The sequence below is a fragment of the Ambystoma mexicanum genome, chromosome 8, assembly GCF_040938575.1.
Source record: "Ambystoma mexicanum isolate Mex_15411 chromosome 8, UKY_AmexF1_1, whole genome shotgun sequence".
Classification (NCBI taxonomy): domain Eukaryota; kingdom Metazoa; phylum Chordata; class Amphibia; order Caudata; family Ambystomatidae; genus Ambystoma; species Ambystoma mexicanum.
Window position 1 is genome coordinate 1,723,196,158 of NC_090929.1, and position 21,755 is coordinate 1,723,217,912.

General features: G+C 49.0%; 1 protein-coding gene across 1 annotated transcript in view; it reads left to right on the forward strand.

Moving 5' to 3' along the window:
* The window catches only part of ZRANB1 (zinc finger RANBP2-type containing 1), a 421,332-nt gene that overhangs the window by 26,114 nt on the left and 373,463 nt on the right, over positions 1–21,755 (forward strand). The window contains exon 2 of the mRNA XM_069612045.1: positions 2,056–2,908. Coding sequence (XP_069468146.1) covers positions 2,095–2,908 — 814 coding nt within the window. The 5' untranslated portion in view covers positions 2,056–2,094. The remainder of the gene's footprint in view (positions 1–2,055; positions 2,909–21,755) is intronic.

A 21,755-nucleotide genomic window follows, 5' to 3' on the forward strand; every position in this document is an offset into this window, starting at 1 on the left:
GTACTTGCAGTGCTGCCTTCCCTCTTGTACGAGGGGATCCCTTTTCCTCTCTTCTTTTATCCCCATTATACTACTTAGGTCGCCCTCTTTCCTCTTGTCGGAGGAGATCCCTCTGACTACTATTCGATACCAATATATCGCAACGTGGTCTGCTCTCTGCATACACTCAACCGCACATTTTTTCTCCCCCGTTTTTTCTACCACAAAGGTGCACCTGCGTCTATGCGTTCTGAGCACCTCTGATGCGGGGGTCCCCTTAAATTTGCCTGCATGGCTGAGCGCAGCTCACCGCTCCAAGGAACCGGCAGGCCTTTTGGCAACACGGCACCTGCAAATCACCTCGAGTCGTGCATGTGGGACTGGTCACTGCAGAAGGGTGCTGCGCCCCAGGTTGCGTGGTGGGGGACCCCCCTGGCCTCACGTCAGGGGTTGCTAATTTGGTAAGGTGAGTGACTCAAAACCCGAATGATAAAAACAATCCAAAATAGGCCAAATAACCGATGGCAAAGAAAAGATTTTATTACGTGCAAAAAAGATTCAGACACTCCATTAGGACCAAACTAACACGGAACTCGCCCCACCCAAAGGAGTTGAATCTTTTATAGCAGGAACATCGCAAATTAACAATTATGTATAAAAAAAAGATTACAACATGATCTTGCACTCCCCATTGCTTAACATATATACAATTCTAATTATTCCCTGTAGTCCGTTACCCTATTGGTCATATGTTATCTAAAGCACATTCCTCATAACACGTGACCTACTACATTGTCACTAGGAGTTGATTAACTACCAGGTACATTGTTACCATAATACATTTCTTTAACTAGAAAATATTCCTGACCCTCACTTGATGTTCACCCCTCAGTCACTTGATCAAACTTTGAATAGCGAGGTCAACTCTGCTTTGATAATGCAATGGGCCTTGTCATTTTACCAGACACTGTGGCATTCAGAAACCGCTACTTGCCCTTGCATATACATTTATTGGCATCATCCCACATCAGGGTACAGCCCTAGCATGTGCCCCTCCTGCTGCCCCTTATCTCTCTGGGAACCCAGGTGCCCTTGAATGTCTTGATTGAGGCACCACTCTTATGTTTACATTTCGTTTATTAATGATCCCTGGAGTGCAGCGCCTGCTGGTCAAATAGGATGACGGCTCTTCGGGTGAGGGCAGTAGTGCTCCACATTTTCACCAGGCCTCTTGGTATCGCAGAACCCTGTGCCCTGTTCACATGATTTCAACCTTTAAAAAACGCATCCCTATCCTTCCTCCCTGGACCCAACATTTCTTTCCCAGCTCCTCCTGAGCTCTGCAGCTGGACTCAATTAACTGTTGATGACACAGCACGTCTACCTGTGAACTTGGCAGCAAACTTCTCTCTGGGGGGAACGAGGGGCGGGGGTCTTGTCTCGGGATCAACTGGACAGAGCCGCAGCTCCACGTTAGGCCTTTCTCCCACTTCTCCAAAACACATCCTGTAATGTGCCCTAAAATCTAGCATGGCAGAACTCCTGCGACCTTAGCCCCCAGACCTTGCCTTTACCGCAACACTTGCCTGACTCCTCGTGTACTACCACCTACTCGCACATCCCTTTAAAAGCGGTATACTACCGCTAAATTCAAAATGTCACCTTATCTTTAACCACTGCAACGTGAATACATTGTTGCTTTTTCTGTATGACTATATGGTGTTTCTAATGTGTTAAAGCCAACTACAAATGGATAAATGCGCTTTCTGCCGTGGCCAATGAGAATGGCTAACACTATGACACCCGCTAAGGTTTTTCAATCTAAATTGGTTCTAACTTGGGAGTTTCTCTTCGATCCCAATGTGTTCTTTTGTTGTCCTCTCCAGCCTTGTGGGCCCCTGTGGGGGCGTCTGCATGCACATACGCCCCCCATGAATATGGATTGCGGTACTTTGCATTGAATGTGTCTGCATAATGAGCTGAGAGCTAGCTTTGCCTGACTCGCTGCAGACCAACATGTATGTTTGTGCTAGCTCGCATGCGTTCCTCTAACACCTGTACCTTCTTCTCCTTCAGCTTCCGGTCTGCCACATCCCCCACCTCAAGGGGTTCACGATGACAGAGAGTGGACCTAAATGGGCCTGTGAGTATTGCACATTTGAAAATTGGCCGTCTGCAATCAAGTGTACCATGTGCCGAGCCCAGAAGCCCAGCCCAGCTATAATCACTGAGGAACCCTTCAAGGGTGGCTGCAGCGACATTGGGAGAGACTGGGACCCTGGAAGCATGGAAGGCGGGGGCGGCAGCCCGCTCATCTGCCCAGACTCTAGTGCGAGGCCCCGCGTGAAGGCCTATGGGGTGGAGAGCAGCAGCAAGTGGTCCTGTCACATGTGCACATATCTGAACTGGCCACGAGCCATTCGATGCACACAGTGTCTGTGCCAGCGCCGCACCCGCAGCCCGACGGAATCCCCCCAGTCCTCCGGCTCGGGATCTCGGCAAGTTCCCTTCTCCATTGACCCTTGTGTGGAGTACAATGACCGAAACAAGCTGAACACCAGGCCCCAGCGCTGGACTTGCTCGGCCTGCACCTATGAGAACTGGGTCAAGGTCAAGACTTGTGTTGTGTGCGACCACCCAAGGCCTAACAACATTGAAGCAATCGAGCTAGCGCAGAGCGAAGAGGCCTCCTCCATTATTAACGAGCAGGACCTGGCCCGCTGGAGGGGCAGCTGCAGTGGGGGCAATGGCCAGAGACGCTCTCCTCCCAGCTCCAAGCGTGAGGCTGAACGGAAGCTGGATTTCCAGCGGATTGAAGTGGCCGGGGCCGTCTGTAGTAAGGAGGAGCTACATGTGGACTTCAAAAAACTCAAGCAGATCAAGAACCGGATGAGGAAGGCCGACTGGCTCTTCCTGAATGCTTGCGTGGGTAAGTGACTGGCTCTTCCTGAATGCTTGCGTGGGTAAGTGCAGGCCTGCTGCCTGCTGCAGCCTTCCTAGGACTCTGCTTTACTGGGGGGAATTGACCATCGGGGCCTGGTTTTATTTTGAAGCATACACTGATTTTCCAATTCTCCAGGTTGTGTTCACATCTTTGGGTAAACTACGTCCGATAGCTATGTCTCTGTGAAGCCTCCCTGTTTGCCAATGCTGCTCCAGCTCTTGACTTGTGTTGGGAAGGTTGGGAATTGCATGACTTGGAGCCCAGCTGCCCTTTCCTGGGAATGTCTTCTCTTGATGTTCAGCCCTTGGGCAGCCTGAAGTCCTGGCCCTGAAGCGCTTGCACATTGCATGGAGTGCTGCTGCACGCGCCTGTCCTCCCAGCCCCCCCCCCCCCTCCTCTTCCCCCACCACACGCTGCAGTAGTCTCCCGTGCATGTTTACTCTGCATGTTTGCAGCACTTGCCATGAGGCCCTGGCTGTGCATGTGATTGCTGGGGTGCCCCTGATTGGGGTTCATGTGGCTCCGTCTCTGCTTGAACGGATGCCGGCTCCTTAGCCGGCCGTGGAATGGTTCAGTGGTGCAGTGGTGTCAAGTTCATGGCAACGGTGGGGGCTCACCGATCCAAATCCATGTCCTAGTTCTGCGACAGAGCCGCCTGCCATGCTTGTGTGTTACTCCCAGTGCTCCCCACAGCATCGCCACCATGCTTGTGTGTTTACTCCCTCCCAGTGCTCCCCACAGCATCGCCACCATGCTTGCGTGTTTACTCCCAGTGCTCCCCACAGCATCGCCACCATGCTTGTGTGTTTACTCCCAGTGCTCCCCACAGCATCGCCACCATGCGTGTGTGTTTACTCCCAGTGCTCCCCACAGCATCGCCACTATGCTTGTGTGTTTACCCACAGCATCGCCACCATGCATGCCCGACTTGCCTGCAGCAATTCGCAGGCATATGGTGGTGACCTGTGCAGAGGTGTGGCGCATCGGCCCTGCTAGCAAGCGCAAGGCACGCTGTTTACACGGCGTGCAGGAGGCCCCACACTGGGCGCATCTATTCCTGGCCGGTGACTCACTGCCAGGCCGGAGCTGGCAGGGTTTGCTTCGGGATCTGGCAGTCGGCTTTAGGTGTGCGTGTGTGGCGTGATTTGTAGGTCAGGTCGTGTTTGCTGCGGGTTAATGATGTGCAGGGAACACTGTGCTGTGCTGGGTGTGTGACTGTCGATGGTGAATGCTGGTGTCTGGAATCTCTGCGGCCAGTGATGCCCCCACCCCCAACACACACACACCCCTGCCTGTCGAGTTTCTTCAGCCGCTAACTGGCCATTCCAGAGACTCGAACCTGCGAAGTGTTTCCCCTGGGCAGGGAATGCCTTTTCTGTTTGGGGCTGTAAGGGAGTTAAACGCTGGCGGGATCCTGCATGAAGTACTGTATAAGAAGGTGTTTGGGGAAAACCTTGCGGGGACTGGGGGGCGGGAGGTAACATACTCCATGTTATCTTCAGTGCTCTCGCTATGTGCTTCTTTCTTTCCTAAGTTTCAGCACCTTTTTATAGGTGGCGAATTCTGCAGTACTCGTTTTTTTGTTTATAATGTAATAATGCGTGCTTTTGGAAGTGAAGTATTTGAGTGATACTACTTCCCTTTTACCTCTTTAGGACCCCCCCCCCAAAAAAAAATGTCTGTGGTGAATGTGGTCTTTGTTTTTGCATTAACTACATTTGAAGGTAATTGGTTTAAGCGCCCCCCCCCCCCTTCCTCTCTATAGGTGATCTTGGACAGTGGTACAGAAAAGTGAACTCGACACAAATGGCTCTTCTCTTCCTTTGCCACGATAGTCTGTAACCCCCCCGCCCCCCCGACCCTCCTCAAGATTCGGTGGCTCTGTAGAAGAGTTTGCCACCGTCACTAATCAAAGGTTCCCTTTTAGCCACGTAAGCGTGGAATTTTAAAACTTGTTGCGATTCAGCGAGACGGGCGACTTGCCCAGAATCACTGTGGGATTGGCTTGGGTATTAAAATTGTTTGTTTTTCAGAAGCTTGTTTTTGCCAACATCCCCAATTGCATAGCCAGAAAATATCTGTAGGAACGACCCCCATAGATGTCTATGCACCCCTGATGCCCCAGCAGCCCCTCATTGCGCATTTCATCCCCAAATAAGGCACTGCCACAAGCATCTGTGCTGCCAAATGGCCTCTTTCCAGCTTCCTTGTCATGCAAAGCCTCCATAACTGCATTACTTTCTGAGCAGGTCCACTACAATCCTGTGTGCAGCCCCTGCAGGACGAACCGTGAGGGATCTGGGGTTACGTCTCCAATGCCTCACCTCCAGATCATTCCCTACAGGTGTTCTATGGGTTAGGACTTCAAGGCCGCCTTTGCTCTTACTCTGGGGTATTTATTCTGTGTGCAGCCCCTGCAGGACGAACCGTGAGGGATCTGGGGTTACGTCTCCAATGCCTCACCTCCAGATCATTCCCTACAGGTGTTCTATGGGTTAGGACTTCAAGGCCGCCTTTGCTCTTACTCTGGGGTATTTATTCTGTGTGCAGCCCCTGCAGGACGAACCGTGAGGGATCTGGGGTTACGTCTCCAATGCCTCAGTCGCCTCCAGATCATTCCCTACAGGTGTTCTATGGGTTAGGACTTCAAGGCCGCCTTTGCTCTTACTCTGGGGTATTTATTGTAGTCCAATATAATTTCCCACCGTGAAATTTGGTTGATTTCTGTTGATGATCCAATAATTCTTTTTGGTTTTGTTCTTTTTGGTTTTGCACAGAACGAAGTAATTGTATGCACAAAACCGCAATGCCATGCCACCACTCCTACCAATATTAAGGACCGTCCCTGATGTCAGGTCACCTTAACCACTCAACCGCATGCAGCTTCCCAGCTATTGGGCGCACACACCCACATCTCCCCACCACGAGTCCTGAGCTGTTATCTTACCCCAGGTGCACCCACTCCTGTTAACGTTGGTGCTGCTTTTGGAATCTGCCCACCCCCGCCTATGATGCCACGGAACGCCTGCACCCTTCCCGTCCAGCCCTGCTTCAGGATGTCACCCTTCAGCCCTCTGCCTGAAAGGTTAGCCCTGCCTGGTGCCTCAAGACTTATGCACCTGCCCTCAATTGCACCCCTCTTGCCAGAACTGTGCCCTTCTGTGCAGTCTTGTGCAACCCTTCCTTACTGCCCCCTACTCCATTCCCCCCTTACCCTTATATCCACTGCGGTGTGGGGTGCTGGCCTCCTCCTCCTGCTCACTCCGTCTGAAACACTGGATTCCTCTCCGCCTTCATGGTAAAAGCATCTCTGCTTTCCCAGGCGCTTACCGCGGCCTTCCACCACCTACCCACTTTCCCCCCTCAACTTGTGCCCCCATCGTAGCTACTCTCAAACGCGGCCCCGAAAAAGGCTGTACTGCGCCCAATAAGTTGGCACCAGTCCACACTGATTCAGCGCACATTCAATGCCCACCTACAAAATATCACTGCTCACCAGCCTCGACTGTACCGCTCTCAGCATCTCTGCGCCAGCTAACTATGCCAAGGCCAATGATCACTCCTGTGCCTCAGACCCCTCTGCTTCAGAGTGCACTTCTCAACACCAGGTCTCTGGTAGCACATGGCATCCTCGCCCTAATCACCACGAATAACCTCGACATCCTCGCTTTGTCAGAATCTTGGCTCTCGCCCACCGCTGGCCCTGTGCTGTCCCTAATGGCTATGCCCTACTTCACTGCGACAGAACATCGAAAAAAGGTGGCTTAGCCTTTATCTACAAGGACACTATCCCCTTATACTGACTACATGTAGCCCCACTACCCAACTGTGAACCGATATTTGCCAAACTTAAGTGTGCACCAAATGCCACCATCACCCTTGTTTACTCCCCCTCCCCCCAAGGCCCACTTGCATCCTTCGATGACGACCTCTCGCAACTGTTAATAGCCAACCTTAAACCCACCCCCAACTCTTAATCCTGGGCAACCTTAATCTTGGATACAATGACCCCTTGGACACAGAGACCGCTGCATTGTCTAGCTGCATTGCAGCCTTAGATTGCACTCAACTGGTCACTGCCCTCACGCATGCTCATGGCTGCACGCTTGATTGGATCGTGGATCACAAATGCAACACCACCATCCTGTCCAACCTCCTGTGCCCTTTTGTCAGACCACAACACCATCCCTTTCACCATTCCCTCCCCAAGCCAACACAGACTATTATGCACCAATCCTATTGCCATGCTGTCTACCATTATGGCGTGCAGCACCCGCAACTTGACCATTGCCCAGATGACCCCACTCGTCGGGTACCCCCTACGGCACACCACGGATACTGCCTCCTTGGTACAACATTGCAACACTCTGCTCAACAAAACTCTAGACCTCCTGGTGACCCTCAAAGCCTGAAAAGCAAAACATTTCCAACACCTCTCTTTGTTTCTCCCCAGAGCAAGGGGACATCTGCACAAAAAAAACAGCTGAAACTGCCTGTCGCAACCACTGCTAAAAAAACACACTTCGCCAAGGCATTCCTCAGCTACAGTCGAACCATTCCTGCTGCTAAAGCAGCCACCTGTAACGATAATCACCCAGGCATCTTCCAACTCCCGCAAACTATTCACCATCCTTCGAGAGCTCGAGACCCCTTCCTTAAAGACAACTCTTGGTGTACCACCATCCAAGACACCTATGCAAACCAAATTGCAGTACTGCAAGCCAAAATTCAAGCCAAATGATCTTATGCCACCGCCTGGAGAAAGCAGAAACATTCCGCCTTTCGAGTTTAAACCTATCCGTCTCGCCACACTTGGCAATATTATGAAAGGCCTTAAACCTTCTCGTTGTAGAGGCAACACCTGCCCAGCCTCTATTGTAAAAGAGTGCGCTGAACCACTTTTCTCGCTCATCACCGCCATAATCTACTCCTCCTTTGCCACCTGTTCTGTCCCCCTTGTCCTCAAAGAATAATGGATCTGCCTGCTGCAAAAGAAAAACCCTGCCTTCAACTCCTCAACCCCTACTAATTACCGACCTATCACGGCAGTCCCAGTTCAGTTGAAAATCATTGATACGGTTGCTTAGCTACACATCCCAGAATTCCTTGAATCGCAGTATGTTGTGGGTATTCACCATTAAGTGTTCTGCCCAAAGCACGGAACTGAAACAGCCCTGACCGCAAAAACCAGCTAGATGATGCAAATAACCATGGCAACCTCTCCCATCTCTTACTTCTGGATTCATCTGCAACGTTCGCCCTTGTCTCTCCTTCCAGATCCCTCTGATCCTCCAGCTCCAGCTCTCTGCTTGTCAAGCGCTTCTCTAAGCAGAGAGCGTGTGGCTGCTCTTTCCTCGGCTGGCTCCCTCCTCTGGAATAGCCTCCCCCTTTCTCTCTGTCTTCAGCCGTATCTTCTCAAGTTACACAAGCACCTCAAGACTTTCCTCTTCCTTCCCTATGCCCCTCCCGTGATAAACCCCACAGTCTCGCTGTGTTTGGTGGCCTTGGTCCTGGCCTTCTGTCTAATCGGCTGTAATGCATTAACTCATTGATCTATTTAGGCATTCATGTCAACCAGAGTGTAGCTGAAACTCCTTGGGCTCTCCTCTGGAGATCAAAGGTTCAGACTCTGGCTGCCCGGGGTATGATTTTGGGCTCTCCTCTTGAGATCAAAGGTTCAGAATCTGGCTGCCCGGGGTATGATTTTGGGCTCTCCCCTTGAGATCAAAGGTTCAGAATCTGGCTGCCCGGGGTATGATTTTGGGCTCTCCCCTTGAGATCAAAAGTTCAGAATCTGGCTGCCCGGGGTATGATTTTGGGCTCTCCCCTTGAGATCAAAGGTTCAGAATCTGGCTGCCTGGGGTATGATTTTGGGCTCTCCTCTGGAGATCAAAGGTTCAGACTCTGGCTGCCCGGGGTATGATTTTACAGTACAGATTCGGCATATTTTTCATGACCCCATTCATAACCTTCTATAATCAAAAAGTGATGGCAATTCTTACTTATGGGACGGAATCCTGTTTAAATCTCTTGCTGCAAATTTGGGAACCCTTGGAAGGACTTTATTTGGAAACTAATCTTGCGATTACCGAAGTGTTTGCCCATGTCCTGTATTCGTTTTGAATTGGGTCTATTATCCTTCTACTCTCTCTTTGTGGAAAACCCTTGCTATTTTTCGTAAATGCCCCCAAATTGACATCCTGCGGGATAAGGACAGGTCTGCTAATTAAGACTACTTATCCTTCTGGAAATCTAAATGTATTGATTGTTTGGTAGAACTGGACTCCGTGGCAACATTAGTTTCTAATTCTGACTTGGTAAAAAAGAAACTTAACCAGCACGATTGGATATTGACATAGACTAAAAGTCTATGTGCTAGACTCTAAACATCTAAAACGGTACCCAAATACTTGAAGCTTTCCTATATTCAACGGTACGAGGGCACTTTTTGAGAATCCGTTTAAATCTGTATCCAACCAGGCCAGTATTGGCTGCCAGGAAACAGTTGAAGGAGGACCTGTGCTTTTGTGGGTATTGTCTGAGTCCTTCTCAGGCAGAATCGTTGAAACATCTGTTAACAACGTGTGTGAGTTGGACAGCTCAGAGGACTGTTCTTGGGCCCCATAATTGCCTCGCCCCCCCCCACACTAGGAATTGATGATTTCTAATGGGCGAAGTCATGTGTTGGTCTTGGCTGGGGTCAAGCTCTTGACTGGAATCCCCCAGAATGAAGACTCCGGGGCCCTGCATAATATGGGGCTCTAGATTGGCAATCATTCTGTGGGGCGTGATGGTGTTTATTCACTGGGGAACAGCATTCCATATATTGTTTTAGATGATCTGTAATTGTTTTGGGAATTTGTTACTTTTGCTTTTCTTTTTTTTTTTTTAAATTGGTAGTTTTTTCCTTCCATATTAGGAATTCAGTGGAAATTGATTGTTTTGGCTTTGTTCTTAAATTGTTAAAGGTTTTAAATAAAACCAATACAAATCTTTACTATTTCAACTCATTGCTCAGCAGCACCTCTGCTAAAAGCATGGTGCAGAACAGTGCGCTGCGAGTGGCCCTAGATATTGGCAAGAGTGAACACATGACAAACGTCAGCAAATCTGCCCATTGGCTCCTGGTCAAGGACCGAATCAACTTCACGATCCTTTCAATCGATCATCATTGACTAAGAACGCCCCATCATACCTCGCACAGAAACTGAGCAGACATTCCCTGGTAAGACCTCCTAAGATCTGCCTATAAGCATTGCCTTGTCACCCCAAGATTCAACTCCAAAACATCTGGGGGCAGCTTCCCAGTCCTGGCCTCCACTCCCTCCACTCCGAGATGCCAATGTGCTTGGTGCGCTTCGACAAATGCCTAAATAAAAGAATGTAACTATTGTTATTCACTTACCAGTACTCTGTGCCTCCCTGCTTCCCTGGCTAGCAAAGATTGAAGACTGGTAAATGGGAGTATGGACAGTGTATTTTGTTTGTAATACTCCATGTTCTAAATGCTATAACGAGTGCAACATTTCGAGTTGACTGTTACTAGCCACACACAAGTCACTCTCCCATATTTGTGAAGGAAGGGCAGTTCAATTACACGCCTGAGAACGCTCTGCATTTTAACAATGTATTTGTGTGTCCCGTCTAGTACATATGTACCCATTTTCAATTACTCTACTAATAAACAGAACAGGTAAAGATATGTTGCACCCGGTCCTAAATTTAAACAAAGAAAATATTACTCCAGCCTAACCATCAAACTCCACCCTCAAGTTCCCGCTAGCGCTCTCTCCACGCAGTCCTCCTATAGTCGGTGACCCAACTGGAGCCGCCATCTCTAAACTAGATCTGCTCTCAGTCACTTCATCCACACCACAAGCACTGTGCGTACCCTACACTGAATTCCTGCTAAAAATAAGTTTCAGCCTATATGTAAGTATGTCATTTGCCAGGCACTGCTATTAGATGACCCATGTATTCGCACCATATTTGCACCTGCTACCCTCGCTGGCCAGTTAATACCACTACCATGCTCGCACATGCCCAAACGGTTGGCATTGCAAATGCTTGTTTACCCATCGTGCACTGCTACAGGACTCATTTAGTGTGTTCCTCCTGGCATCAGAGAATATGCAAATGAAAGCTGAGACAAATGGAGCAGTGATAAAAGCAGGAGGCTGCTGGACGGGACGAGTGACGAATCATTGCCACAAGTATATGCAAACCCTGAGCAGACTGGCGGCTGCCCTGATCAGGGAGGGGTGGGGGGGCATGCAAACCCTGAGCAGACTGGCAGCTGCCCTGATCAGGGTGAGGCATGCAAACCCTGAGCAGACTGGCGGCTGCCCTGATCAAGGGGGGCGGGGCGGCATGCAAACCCTGAGCAGACTGGCGGATGGCCTGATCAGGGAGGGGGGCATGCAAACCCTGAGCAGGCTGGCGGCTGCCCTGATCTTGCATGCAAACCCTGAGCAGACTGGTTGCTGCACCAGCGCTGCACTGATCAGGGAGGGGGGCATGCTGGAGTCTCTACCGGCGGCTGCCCTGATCGGGGGGGGGGGTGGGCATGCTGGAGTATGAACCGGCTGAATGGAGGCCAGACTGGCGGCTGCCCTAATCTGGGGGGGGGGGCATGCTGGAGTCTCTACCGGCTGAATAGGGGCCAGACCGGTGGCTGCCCTGATCAGGGGGGGCATGCAAACCCTGAGCGGACTGGCGGCTGCCCTGATCAGGGGGATGCGGGGGGCATGCAAACCCTGAGCAGACTGGCGGATGGCCTGATCAGGGAGGGGGGGGCATGCAAACCCTGAGCAGACTGGCGGCTGCCCTGATCTTGCATGCAAACCCTGAGCAGACTGGTTGCTGCACCAGCGGCTGCACTGATCAGGGGGGGCCATGCTGGAGTCTGTACCGGCTGAATGGAGGCCAGACTGGCGGCTGCCCTAATCGGGGGGGGGGGGGCAGGCAGGCATGCTGGAGTGGTTCTAGCAAGTGTAGCTTATTGCTTAATTTCTAAGCTGTGTATTTGTAGCCAAATGAACACCACTGTTTTAACAAAGAATGCAGTTCTTGGTATAAATGGTGAGCACCTTTTTTACATTTTTTGTTCAATCTTGTTTACAAGTTTCGTAAAATAATGATGCAAATATTGCAATTTTGTAAAAATCCACTTTCCGATCTTTAAGTTCCTGTGATTGTATTGCCTTTTCATGCATGCGTTGCTTCTGTTATTCTGGTTGGGGCATGGCAGGGCAAACTGCTGTTTATCTGGCTGGAGTTTGTCACCTTGCCTGGAGGGATATATGGGCGGTGATGTAAGTGGCAAAAGAACTAGTGTCACTCCGGCTGCATCGCAAAAAGGAGGGAGTGGGATCACCAGACAGATGGTGGTGGGGGTGCAGGAGAGTGGGAAGAGTATGGGTGGAGGGGACCAGGACCCTGAACCACGCCGAACAGTGAAGCAGGGACTCCAATCCACTCTGCAAACTCGACCACGCAACCCCCACTCCTCACTCGGTACAAATAGGCCCCCAACAATAATGGCCCACGGTTCACTCTCAAAAAACAGATGCACAACAAAGCCACATGACCATAAGCAAATCCCTCCAGCAAAGTGCCCAACCAAAACCTCATCATCATCGTGTCTCTAACTTCCACACCCTGAATGGCAAACTACAGGTCCAGAATGCAAGACAATGCCCACCTGAACAATCGAGTCAACCCCACTGCACTTTAGCGATATGCAATAATCTCATATATGGAGACCCCTTGCAACAAACCTACAGCTCGTATCCACTCAAGATGTCGAGCACCTGGCTAATGACACCAAGCAACGTTACTTTTCTCCATATCAAGACAGCAGCCATCAAGGACACAAGCAAATATCCAAATGGGTGCTCTGTGTCGCCTACGTCATCCAGCACAGATCTGCAAGGCAACTGGTGCCCTGCAAGCTTTCCCGAGCTGGAAATGTCCCACCATGCACATGAACGGCTCTGCTACTGATGAGGAAGGAGCTCAGGTTGCAGGTGCATTTCTTTAAACAACCTGCCTAGCCGCCACCTGGGAAACCGGCAGCGCCGGAGTGTCCGGCCTGAGCCAACACCACACTGGGCCCAGGAGAAAGACAAAACATCAGGATGCGTTTCCTGAACCCCCGAACCAGTGGCACGGCACGCCGGGTCATATTACGCAGGCGGGCTGTAGAGCTTGTGGATGCAGAGAACTTGCCAGGTTGCAATCTCCCAACAGTCCCATTATTTGCCTAGATTACTGCAATTCACTACTGATGGGGGCGGATAACAAACGCATCTAAGCTTTAGGTTCTTCGAAATGATGCTGTCCATATCTGCAAAGGAATCTCGTGTCATCAGCATATAACTTTGCACAGACAATCCCTCCACTGGCTACCGATACAGGCCAGAATCTGTACTAAAACGCAGCTCTTCAGCTAAACACTTACTTGGCATGACCTATAACCTTTGTTTCTGAGACTTGTGGATCTGCTTAGAATCACATGCTGTGCATCTCAATTTTTAAGGGGAGGCTGAAGACCCTTCTATTCGAATAAACGTAGCCATCTTGCTTTTTCACTAACGCCCCGGTACCCTCTCTCTCCTGGAATGACTGGCTTGGCCGACTGAAATGTTTTTATTTGTTTGACTGTGTTGTCCGGCTTCAAACGCTATGGGCGTTGTCCCAGCATGTTACAAATAAATATAGTCTGACATCTAGTGGAAATTGCATCTTTCTTTTGAAGATCGAAAGGGGATGTCGACATGGGCGTGGCTGTAACACTATCCCCAACGTGATGTGCAGTGTACCTAAAATCCCTCGCATTTCGAGGTCCCTGAGATTGTTTTTTTTTCCACCAACCTATTTGGTCGCCTATGCGGAGCTCGTAAGAATTTTATATTGCTAACTTTGTTCCCACGACCTACGGTCGTCTAGTCTCCCGACTAATCTTCTTGATGACTGCCTCGTGGGTTTCGTGCCGCCGCCGACATCTACAACTGCTTGGTAACTGTTCAGCTGCTCGGCGATTGTCAATCACGTGGCTTCGGCCTGCTGGCCAGGCTGTTACACTAGGGAAAGTGGGGTCCTGGGTTTATTCATCTCTAAGAATGTATTTCATACCCCTCTCTTTCACTTATGTGAGAGGACTTTTTTCCCGTTGTGTAGCGGCAAGTTTCCTTGGAAGGACACCATCGCCGTTGCAATCGGGGTCTTCCTCGAGACCACGACGAGCGCTCGTGCAAGGCCTGTAAGCTCTTTCGACCAAAAACGTTGAAAGACAGGCAGACTTAACAGTGGGCGGCCTATGCTATGCAGGCCAAAAGCCTTTCTCCCGTTGTCGCTTTGGATGACGAGGAATCCATTCCCAGCCATGGCTCTGAATTGGAAGCCATCGACCTTTCAGCGGAGCCTGCATGCTTCCAAATGTCCGGCCCAGTCCAACGGCTCGTTATGGGGAGAGCACACCCCAGCAACAAGGGCACCCACACACCACGGTTACAAAAGCCCACAACCCCTAAGGCCTCTTCGACGGAACTGTTGAAGAAGTGCACAACAGGGTTGCCAAAAATGTCACCTTCCGAACCTTGCAGTTCGGCACCCTCCACGCAAATGCTTTAGCAGCATTGTGACTGGGTATCCCTCTGGAACGGGCGTTCACCCTAGAAAGCATGCCGACGCACCGTCCAAGGGCACGCAAGCACCTAAGGCCTTGGTGGAGTCACCGACTGCGCCTTTAGGTGCGTCGAGACCTAATATACAACCGCCTAAAAATTTGTGAAAAGCCGTGCGGCTATCATTTTGGCAGGCAACCCCCCCCCCCCCCCCTTGTCGAGAGGAGTATTCTGAAAGCCCCCAGCCTCTATCTAAGGCCTCATTGGAAAAATCTCCCCCTCCTGGGCAACCTTTTCCACCTCCAGACCCTTCAGCCTCTGTGGATTAGGGCGAGGTTTGAGCAATACATGGACAACATGGCCTAGTTTATTGACATTTCGGACCGGTACATTACACCAAAAGTGTATGCATGTAATTTTCCCTCCAGTTGTACACCCCCAAACATTTTGCTGCTGTTTAAACACATTAGTCTGACTTTGCCAGGGGAGCACAGCCTTCTGCTGCACTCCTCTGGGCTTTCGCTCACTTTTTATGGGGAAACGGACATGCCCTGAAGAAAGTCAGTACTTGGAGACTTTGTTTCCCTTAGTCCTTTTCCAATGTTGCAACTTTTCTGCAACATGTAACAATTGTACAATGTACCTTTTTAAAGTACAGTGCACTTGGGTGTAGTCATTTCCAAAGACCCTAGATACTCTCGTAGGACTTTTTGGGAGATGTGCAGATGTGTTGTGGACAGAACTGGTAGTAGCTTATCTTTTCATATAATTTTAGCCTGTTCCTGTCATTTTAACCACGTTAATAGGTGGCCTGGCTCCAAAATGGCCATGCCACAAGGTTCTTTGTCCTGTCCTTTGGCCATCTTTCCCCTTCACCTTCCCCAAGTCGAGCCGACCTGGGTCAGTCATTATTTGGGCATGCATTCTCCTGCGAAACGCCAAGCTTTTGCGGACTTCTGCATGCCGTGTGTGTGTGTGCCCCCAGGATGTGGGCTAGACTGTCTGGTTCTAATACACACCCTGGGTGCCGGTCTGTTGTGCTGTGAATGAGTGGGACCACCGTGGTCCGTGATTGGTCCACGTATGGTGTGCCTGTATGCGAGCAGATCTCCCATTGGGTACGCTTCGTTTTGACGCAAAAGAGATTTTGGATAAGAGTGTCGATCTCTTGAGTTCTCACTGAACGAAGGATGGGATCCAAGTATCCTGAAACTAAGAAGCCGAGTCTAGGAACCACTGATGACCTGCTGGAAGGTTTGGCACCCTGAGTCCGTTGTCGTCCCGCTCGACCCCTCTGCATCCGATCGAACTAGAAGGTCTGCGAAGATGCTTCGACCTATTGTAATAGTGGGACTAACTATTCTCGATACCTTCATCAAACCCTGCCAGTAAGCCTTCTCGGAAGTGTCGCTGGGCTGACCAGCTTGCACAGGACCTTTGCTCTGCCACCGCCGCCATTTCAAGGAGACCCTTGAAACTTGGTACATCGCAGGCTCTGTTCATGGCACTCTAGCACCGAATTTCATACACTTGGCATTCCCAGGTCTGAAGTAAAGGGAGTGCCAGAACCCGAGTGTGCACACGGTTACCGTGTCACCTAGCCGTGGTGACGAACTTCGCAGGTGCCTTGCTGCTGTGCCTCCCCTGTGCCCTGAAGCCTGCTACAGTGGAACTGGCCTGATCATCCACCAGGAGCGGAAAATCGCCAATGTCCTGTTTGGGAATCATCGATGTAACGTCGCTGCTGAAAGCCGCAGAATCACCCAATTGCTCCATTTGAACCTGCAACCGAGTGGCTCTGCTGCCAAGTTTGATCCAGAGTGCGCCAGGGGTCAGTGAGTAATTGCAACCCTTACCGGTGGCCCCTAGAGCATCCATCCATTTTCTACGCACAAGTCTCCCCTGAGGGGCCCTCTCCTTTCCACAGATAGCCTATCGACTTATTCCCAACTCCTGCAACCTGTTCTTCCCTCTCTGGGAGACCCACCATGAATAGTGTCAACTTATTCTGCATCACCTCACTGAGCTGCTACAGACCCTACAAGAGACTGTTTTCACCTATCTGCACTACCGCGTGCGCCAGCATTGCAAGTACACTTGAGCAATAGGCTCCCCTATTCGTTGGGACTGGACTGCCTTTCAGTCAGGATTGTGATTACTGCAGAACTGCCTAAAGACTCTTTGCACCATCTGCTTCCTTCCCTTTTCTAGGTTGTGGACCCATTTTGTGCATTAACCTTTTAGGCCCCTTTGGTGTCGTTTGTGTGTATATATAATATATATTAGTAGGATTATGTTGGTTTAAAAGTGATACTGTTAATCAATATTGTGTTGAAACTCAAAGGCCTTGAATAAATGTATTTGTATTTTTAATATATCTACACCTGACTGGGAGTGATTTGTAAGTATCCTTTACTCTGTTTGCTCATTGAGGTCCTTCAGTCACCCTCATCCCTCCTAAGACCTAGTCTTGACCGCTGCCGATGCTACCTGGATTGGTCTGGCTTGTCCAGAAGGTTACCCTGTTCCAAGAAACTAGGCTGGCTTTCTGATCCTCTGCTCACCAGGTCCATCTTAACACATACCACCATCATCTCTGGCTACTGCTCGCTAGTCTATGCACAGCATGTGATTCTAAGCAGATCCACATGCATTACTCACCGTAATATTTCTGATGTTTGTATCTTAGATTCACATGCGCCCTCCCTACCTCCCCTTGTGGAGTAGAACGAACATTGACATCTTACACCTTCTCTCTTCTGTATCGCTGAATATAAGGCTCCCTCGCGGCAGAAAAAACGCAACCAGAGGGACCTTGACGGCTGAGGGATTTTGGGTACACTACACTTCACGTTATGGATAGTGTTAGTCACGCCATGTCGACGTCCCCTTTCGATCTTCGAAAGATGCAATAATCTGCGTTTTCCACTAGATGTCAGACTATATGTACAGCATGTGAATCTAAGCAGATATAATCATCAGAAATGCTATTACAGTGAGTAGGGCATGTCTTCATGACGTTCCTTGTTCCGTCAAACTAAATGTATGTCTTGGTGTGTTATTGTGCACCCGATGCCCGCCGGCTACTGGCGCGTTACAAATGGATTAAAAAAAAAATACAAGTTTTAGTGGTGTAGAGGGGGTTGCTATTGGCTGGGGAACCAACTGTTATCATTAGGAATGTCAAGATCTGCCGCAAGTGACTAGCTGCAGAAACTCTGGATAATTCTGGCAATGGAACTGGTGTAATTTCATATTGGTGACCAAGCTACAATGTTTTAGAAATATGGTGCCTGTGGTAAAGTTATTTCTCTGGATATAATCATAAACTAGCGTGCCCACAGTTTGAGTTTTGAAATAGTTTCCCCTAACACTAGCAGTGTTTATCTACAGAGAGCTCCCACCCCCCTTCTCTACCAAGCCCAAGAATGATCAATGATGCAAAAAAATTGAAACTTTTACCTTGCACCCATTCGGTTAGCTGACTAGGTCTTACTGTCCAGCTTCTGCCCCGTGCTGCCTCCACCCCTTCACTTTAAAAAAAAAAAAATATATGTATTTTTTTTATGCCTGCTTCTCCCACGATGGGGGAGCTCGGTAGACTTAAAGTCCCAGCAATTCTAAATACTATGCCGGCAGGTGGCGTAGTATTCATAAATGCTGGTAGTTTCCCGTGCTCCGGAAATGTAAAAAGAAAGCCACAGCAATTATGAAGACTACCCTGGTGGCCAGCGAAGTATTTGTAATTGCTGTGCCTTTCATTTTGTTTTCTGTGCTCCCATGGACCTGGAGAGCACAGGAAACATATAGTGAAGAGATCCTCTCTTCGTTTTAAGCTCTGCTCTCTGGAAGATGTAAGTGAAGCTCGCGGTAGGGGGCTTTTGCTCGATTATTGCTGCGGAGCAGAGCTTAACATGAACGGAGGCTGCTTAAATTCACAAAATGGATGCCCTTGTGTCAGAACTCTGAGTCTCATTTCCCAAAAATGTTACATAGGAACTTAAAAAAAATATTTTATTTATATATAGATATTGCCATTTATATAGCGTTATGAACCCTCAGGTATCTGAGCGCTGCTTATTACCCACGGTGTGTGATGCTCATTTATCGACCTCGGAAGGATGAAAGGCTGAGTTTTGCCCCGCCGTGATTCGAACCTGCTTTAGCAGGCTCTGCACGGATGTCAAAGCGAGCACTCTACTCGCTGTGCCACTTGACACTTGCACAAATATATATTTTTTTATTATGACCCATCCTTCTATAAACTATAACATTTTTGAGTGAGCGACCCCTTTAACTGGCCTCAAGATGGGAACTCTTCCCCTAGTCATCGAATAGCGATAATTGGCTCTTGGTGAGTAAGAAGAGGCCTACTGTATGCAGGGGAGGTGTAACTGAGAGGATGATTACCTTATGCCAGGCTAATATCACGCAGCTTGACATCTTTACCCTTGCCTCAGTGTTGTATTGATCAGAGTTGGAACACTCAACGGGTCATTCTATTGATTTGTTACTGCATATCATTTTATAAATTGGATTGGAAAAGGTTCTATTCATGTTTGCGTGCCCGATTGGAGTGCCCCCAGACTGTGTGACCATTATCTGATCCTACCCTTTTTGTGGCTAGAAATGCAACTCCCAAATCTTACATCGGGACTATTGGGTAATTCTTCCAGTCCAGAGAGAAAGGCTTTGCTTTCCTGAATGCATCCTGGCTTTCTCTCGAATTTCCCCTCTTACTTCAGTTGGTGTTCCGGGCGATAGCCTTTATTCATATGTTTTTTTCTAAAACACAATCTGGCACGGATTGATGTAGATCTGAGACTGGAACCTTCCACTACCACTGTTTGATTTGTGGGCAAGGTAAAGCTGAGGCCCTGTGAGCTGGTCCTCTGCTGGTGGGCGAAGTTCTGTTGTGTGTTTTTACTACAAAGGGTTTCTCCTTTTTATTGTAGATGACTCTGGCAAGTGTCGGGTACCCCATTTTCCCCTGAATCTCAGCATATGGTTGTAGCGTTGCACTACCTGCCCTCTTATTTTCATTCAAGCTTTTTCAATGGGATCTCTGTACATTGTGCCATATTTAGTTGTGCCAACTCCAAATTAACCCACTCTTCAAACAATAAGAGTATAGCCACGGTGAATAACTGGATGCAGGTTTTTAAATGTATGCACGTCTGGCCTATGCCACATTCAACCCACTAGTCTTCTCTTACAGACATGGCTGCTCCTCGTTCTCTTCATGCGAGTGCGGGACCCACACATATAAGAACCCCCTGTCCCGTTTATCTTCTAGGTCTGCCAAGGCCTGGATCATGGGAGAAAAGCAGCGGTGATTGAAAGTGAAATGGTGGGGAAGTAACATTGAGAATGGATGGAGGATGAGTAGAAGGGATGGGGACTGAGAGGAAAGTATTGAGGTGAGTTTTGAAGATGTGGAGATTTGGTCAAGAACACCTTTTTAATAGGTTCTGAAGTTTACTAAAGAAGCAGTAGTGTTTGGGATAAAGGTCTTGTAGAGGAACAGTTGATATTGCCAACAAATGTAGGGACCATAGAGCAGTGAGGCACTTGAAAGTATGTCACATGAAGTGAAAGACAAGCGTTGGCAGCAGAAGTGCCAAGAAGATGGAGTATATTATTTTGAATCGATTGAAGGCAGGGAAGTGTTGGCTGATGTGGGCCGTTTGTCAGAAAATTGGGAGGTGATGCGACTCTCTTGACATGCTTATCCCCTCTAATCTGCCTTACCCCCAAAACTGATGAGTCGGAGTAGTTCTTGGGGTTGCCTACAAGAAAAGTACCGGTCAGTGTAACTGCAGAGAAAATTGGCTTTCTTTCTCCAAGAGTTTGGGCAAAGTTAAGTTCTTTACATTTAAAACCCCTCTTCAATCATATGACATGGTTTCAAGCATCTAAATTATTGTTCAGTGAACGTGAGACCATCTTCTACTGGGTTTTGAATGCTGCTCAACCTGCGCCCTCTTTTGCCTAGCCCCTGGCTGTTGGAAAATTCATCGTAATCACCAGGTACACGGGGGTCACACATTGCACATCAAATAGCATTTGCAACTCTTGCTGATCACTTTCTGTGAGCGTTCCCTCCTGTCTTAGTCCACTTTTCCAGGTGCCAGGTATACTTGCTGGTCACCCAGACCTTCCCTCGTGAGGACGGCCGGGGTATTGCTTCTTCACGATTTGCTTCCAGGACCACCTCATCACAGGCTAATAATGTCTATATGGCTTCCATAGTTCAACTGTGCATTGTTTGGCATGTGGTCTATTGTGATGGCTGTTTTCATGCACAAAAAGTGATCAGTGCCCTGTCCTGGTCTGTGCACAAAGTGCCCAGTTTGTGCATCCATCGAATGGCTATAGAACCATTTTACAAAATCCCTTCTGAATTTAGAGCCTGGGTCATTTAGTACTGGGGTATAAATGGCAAGTTACTAACAAGCTAACAAACGGCCATATCCTATACCTCCTTAAATCGGTCTTTCACCCTGCTATGGCATTGTATCTGTATTGCGCCACTAATCCGCAGGCCTCGGGGCGCTCAAACAAGGGTAATGTACAAAGATCATGAAAACGAGCCAGCAGGAAAGGAGAGAAAAAGAAAGGACCACCCTTGAACAAGCCAAACGTAGCATAAGATGTTACTAAAGGGCAGGCGTGTGCAAGGGTGGATGCCGGAAAACTTGATCAGTCAACCATGTCCCGCATCAAACCAAGGTTTCAAACGTTTCTTGAAGAGAGCCGTTGAGCCACTGTCGGCAAGATGCTTAGGCAGTGAATTCCATAGAGAGGGAGCCCAAAGGTTAAAGCTGGCACCCCCAATGTTCTTCAAGGAAGAACAAGGTTGTGCCAAAGAGATGGTGTCATTGGAGCGCAAGGAACATCCAATAGATTAATTTAAGATGGAGTTTCACCATGAAGGCATTTAAACAGTGGCTAAGCCCTTGTGCTGCAGCCTTAGTTGAATGGGGAGCCAGTGTAGGCTCCTTCTAGCGTCTGAGACGTGCGCGTTGCGCTTGAGTCCACTCGGCACGTTCAGCACCATTCTGAATAACTTGTAATGTTTTTATATTTGTCTGTGAAGTGCCAATTAAAAGACTATTACTGTAATCTAACTTGCATCTTATAATGGATGCTGCGATCATGCCAATATTTTCTTTAGACAGAAAAGGCCGGATCTGCCAGAGAAG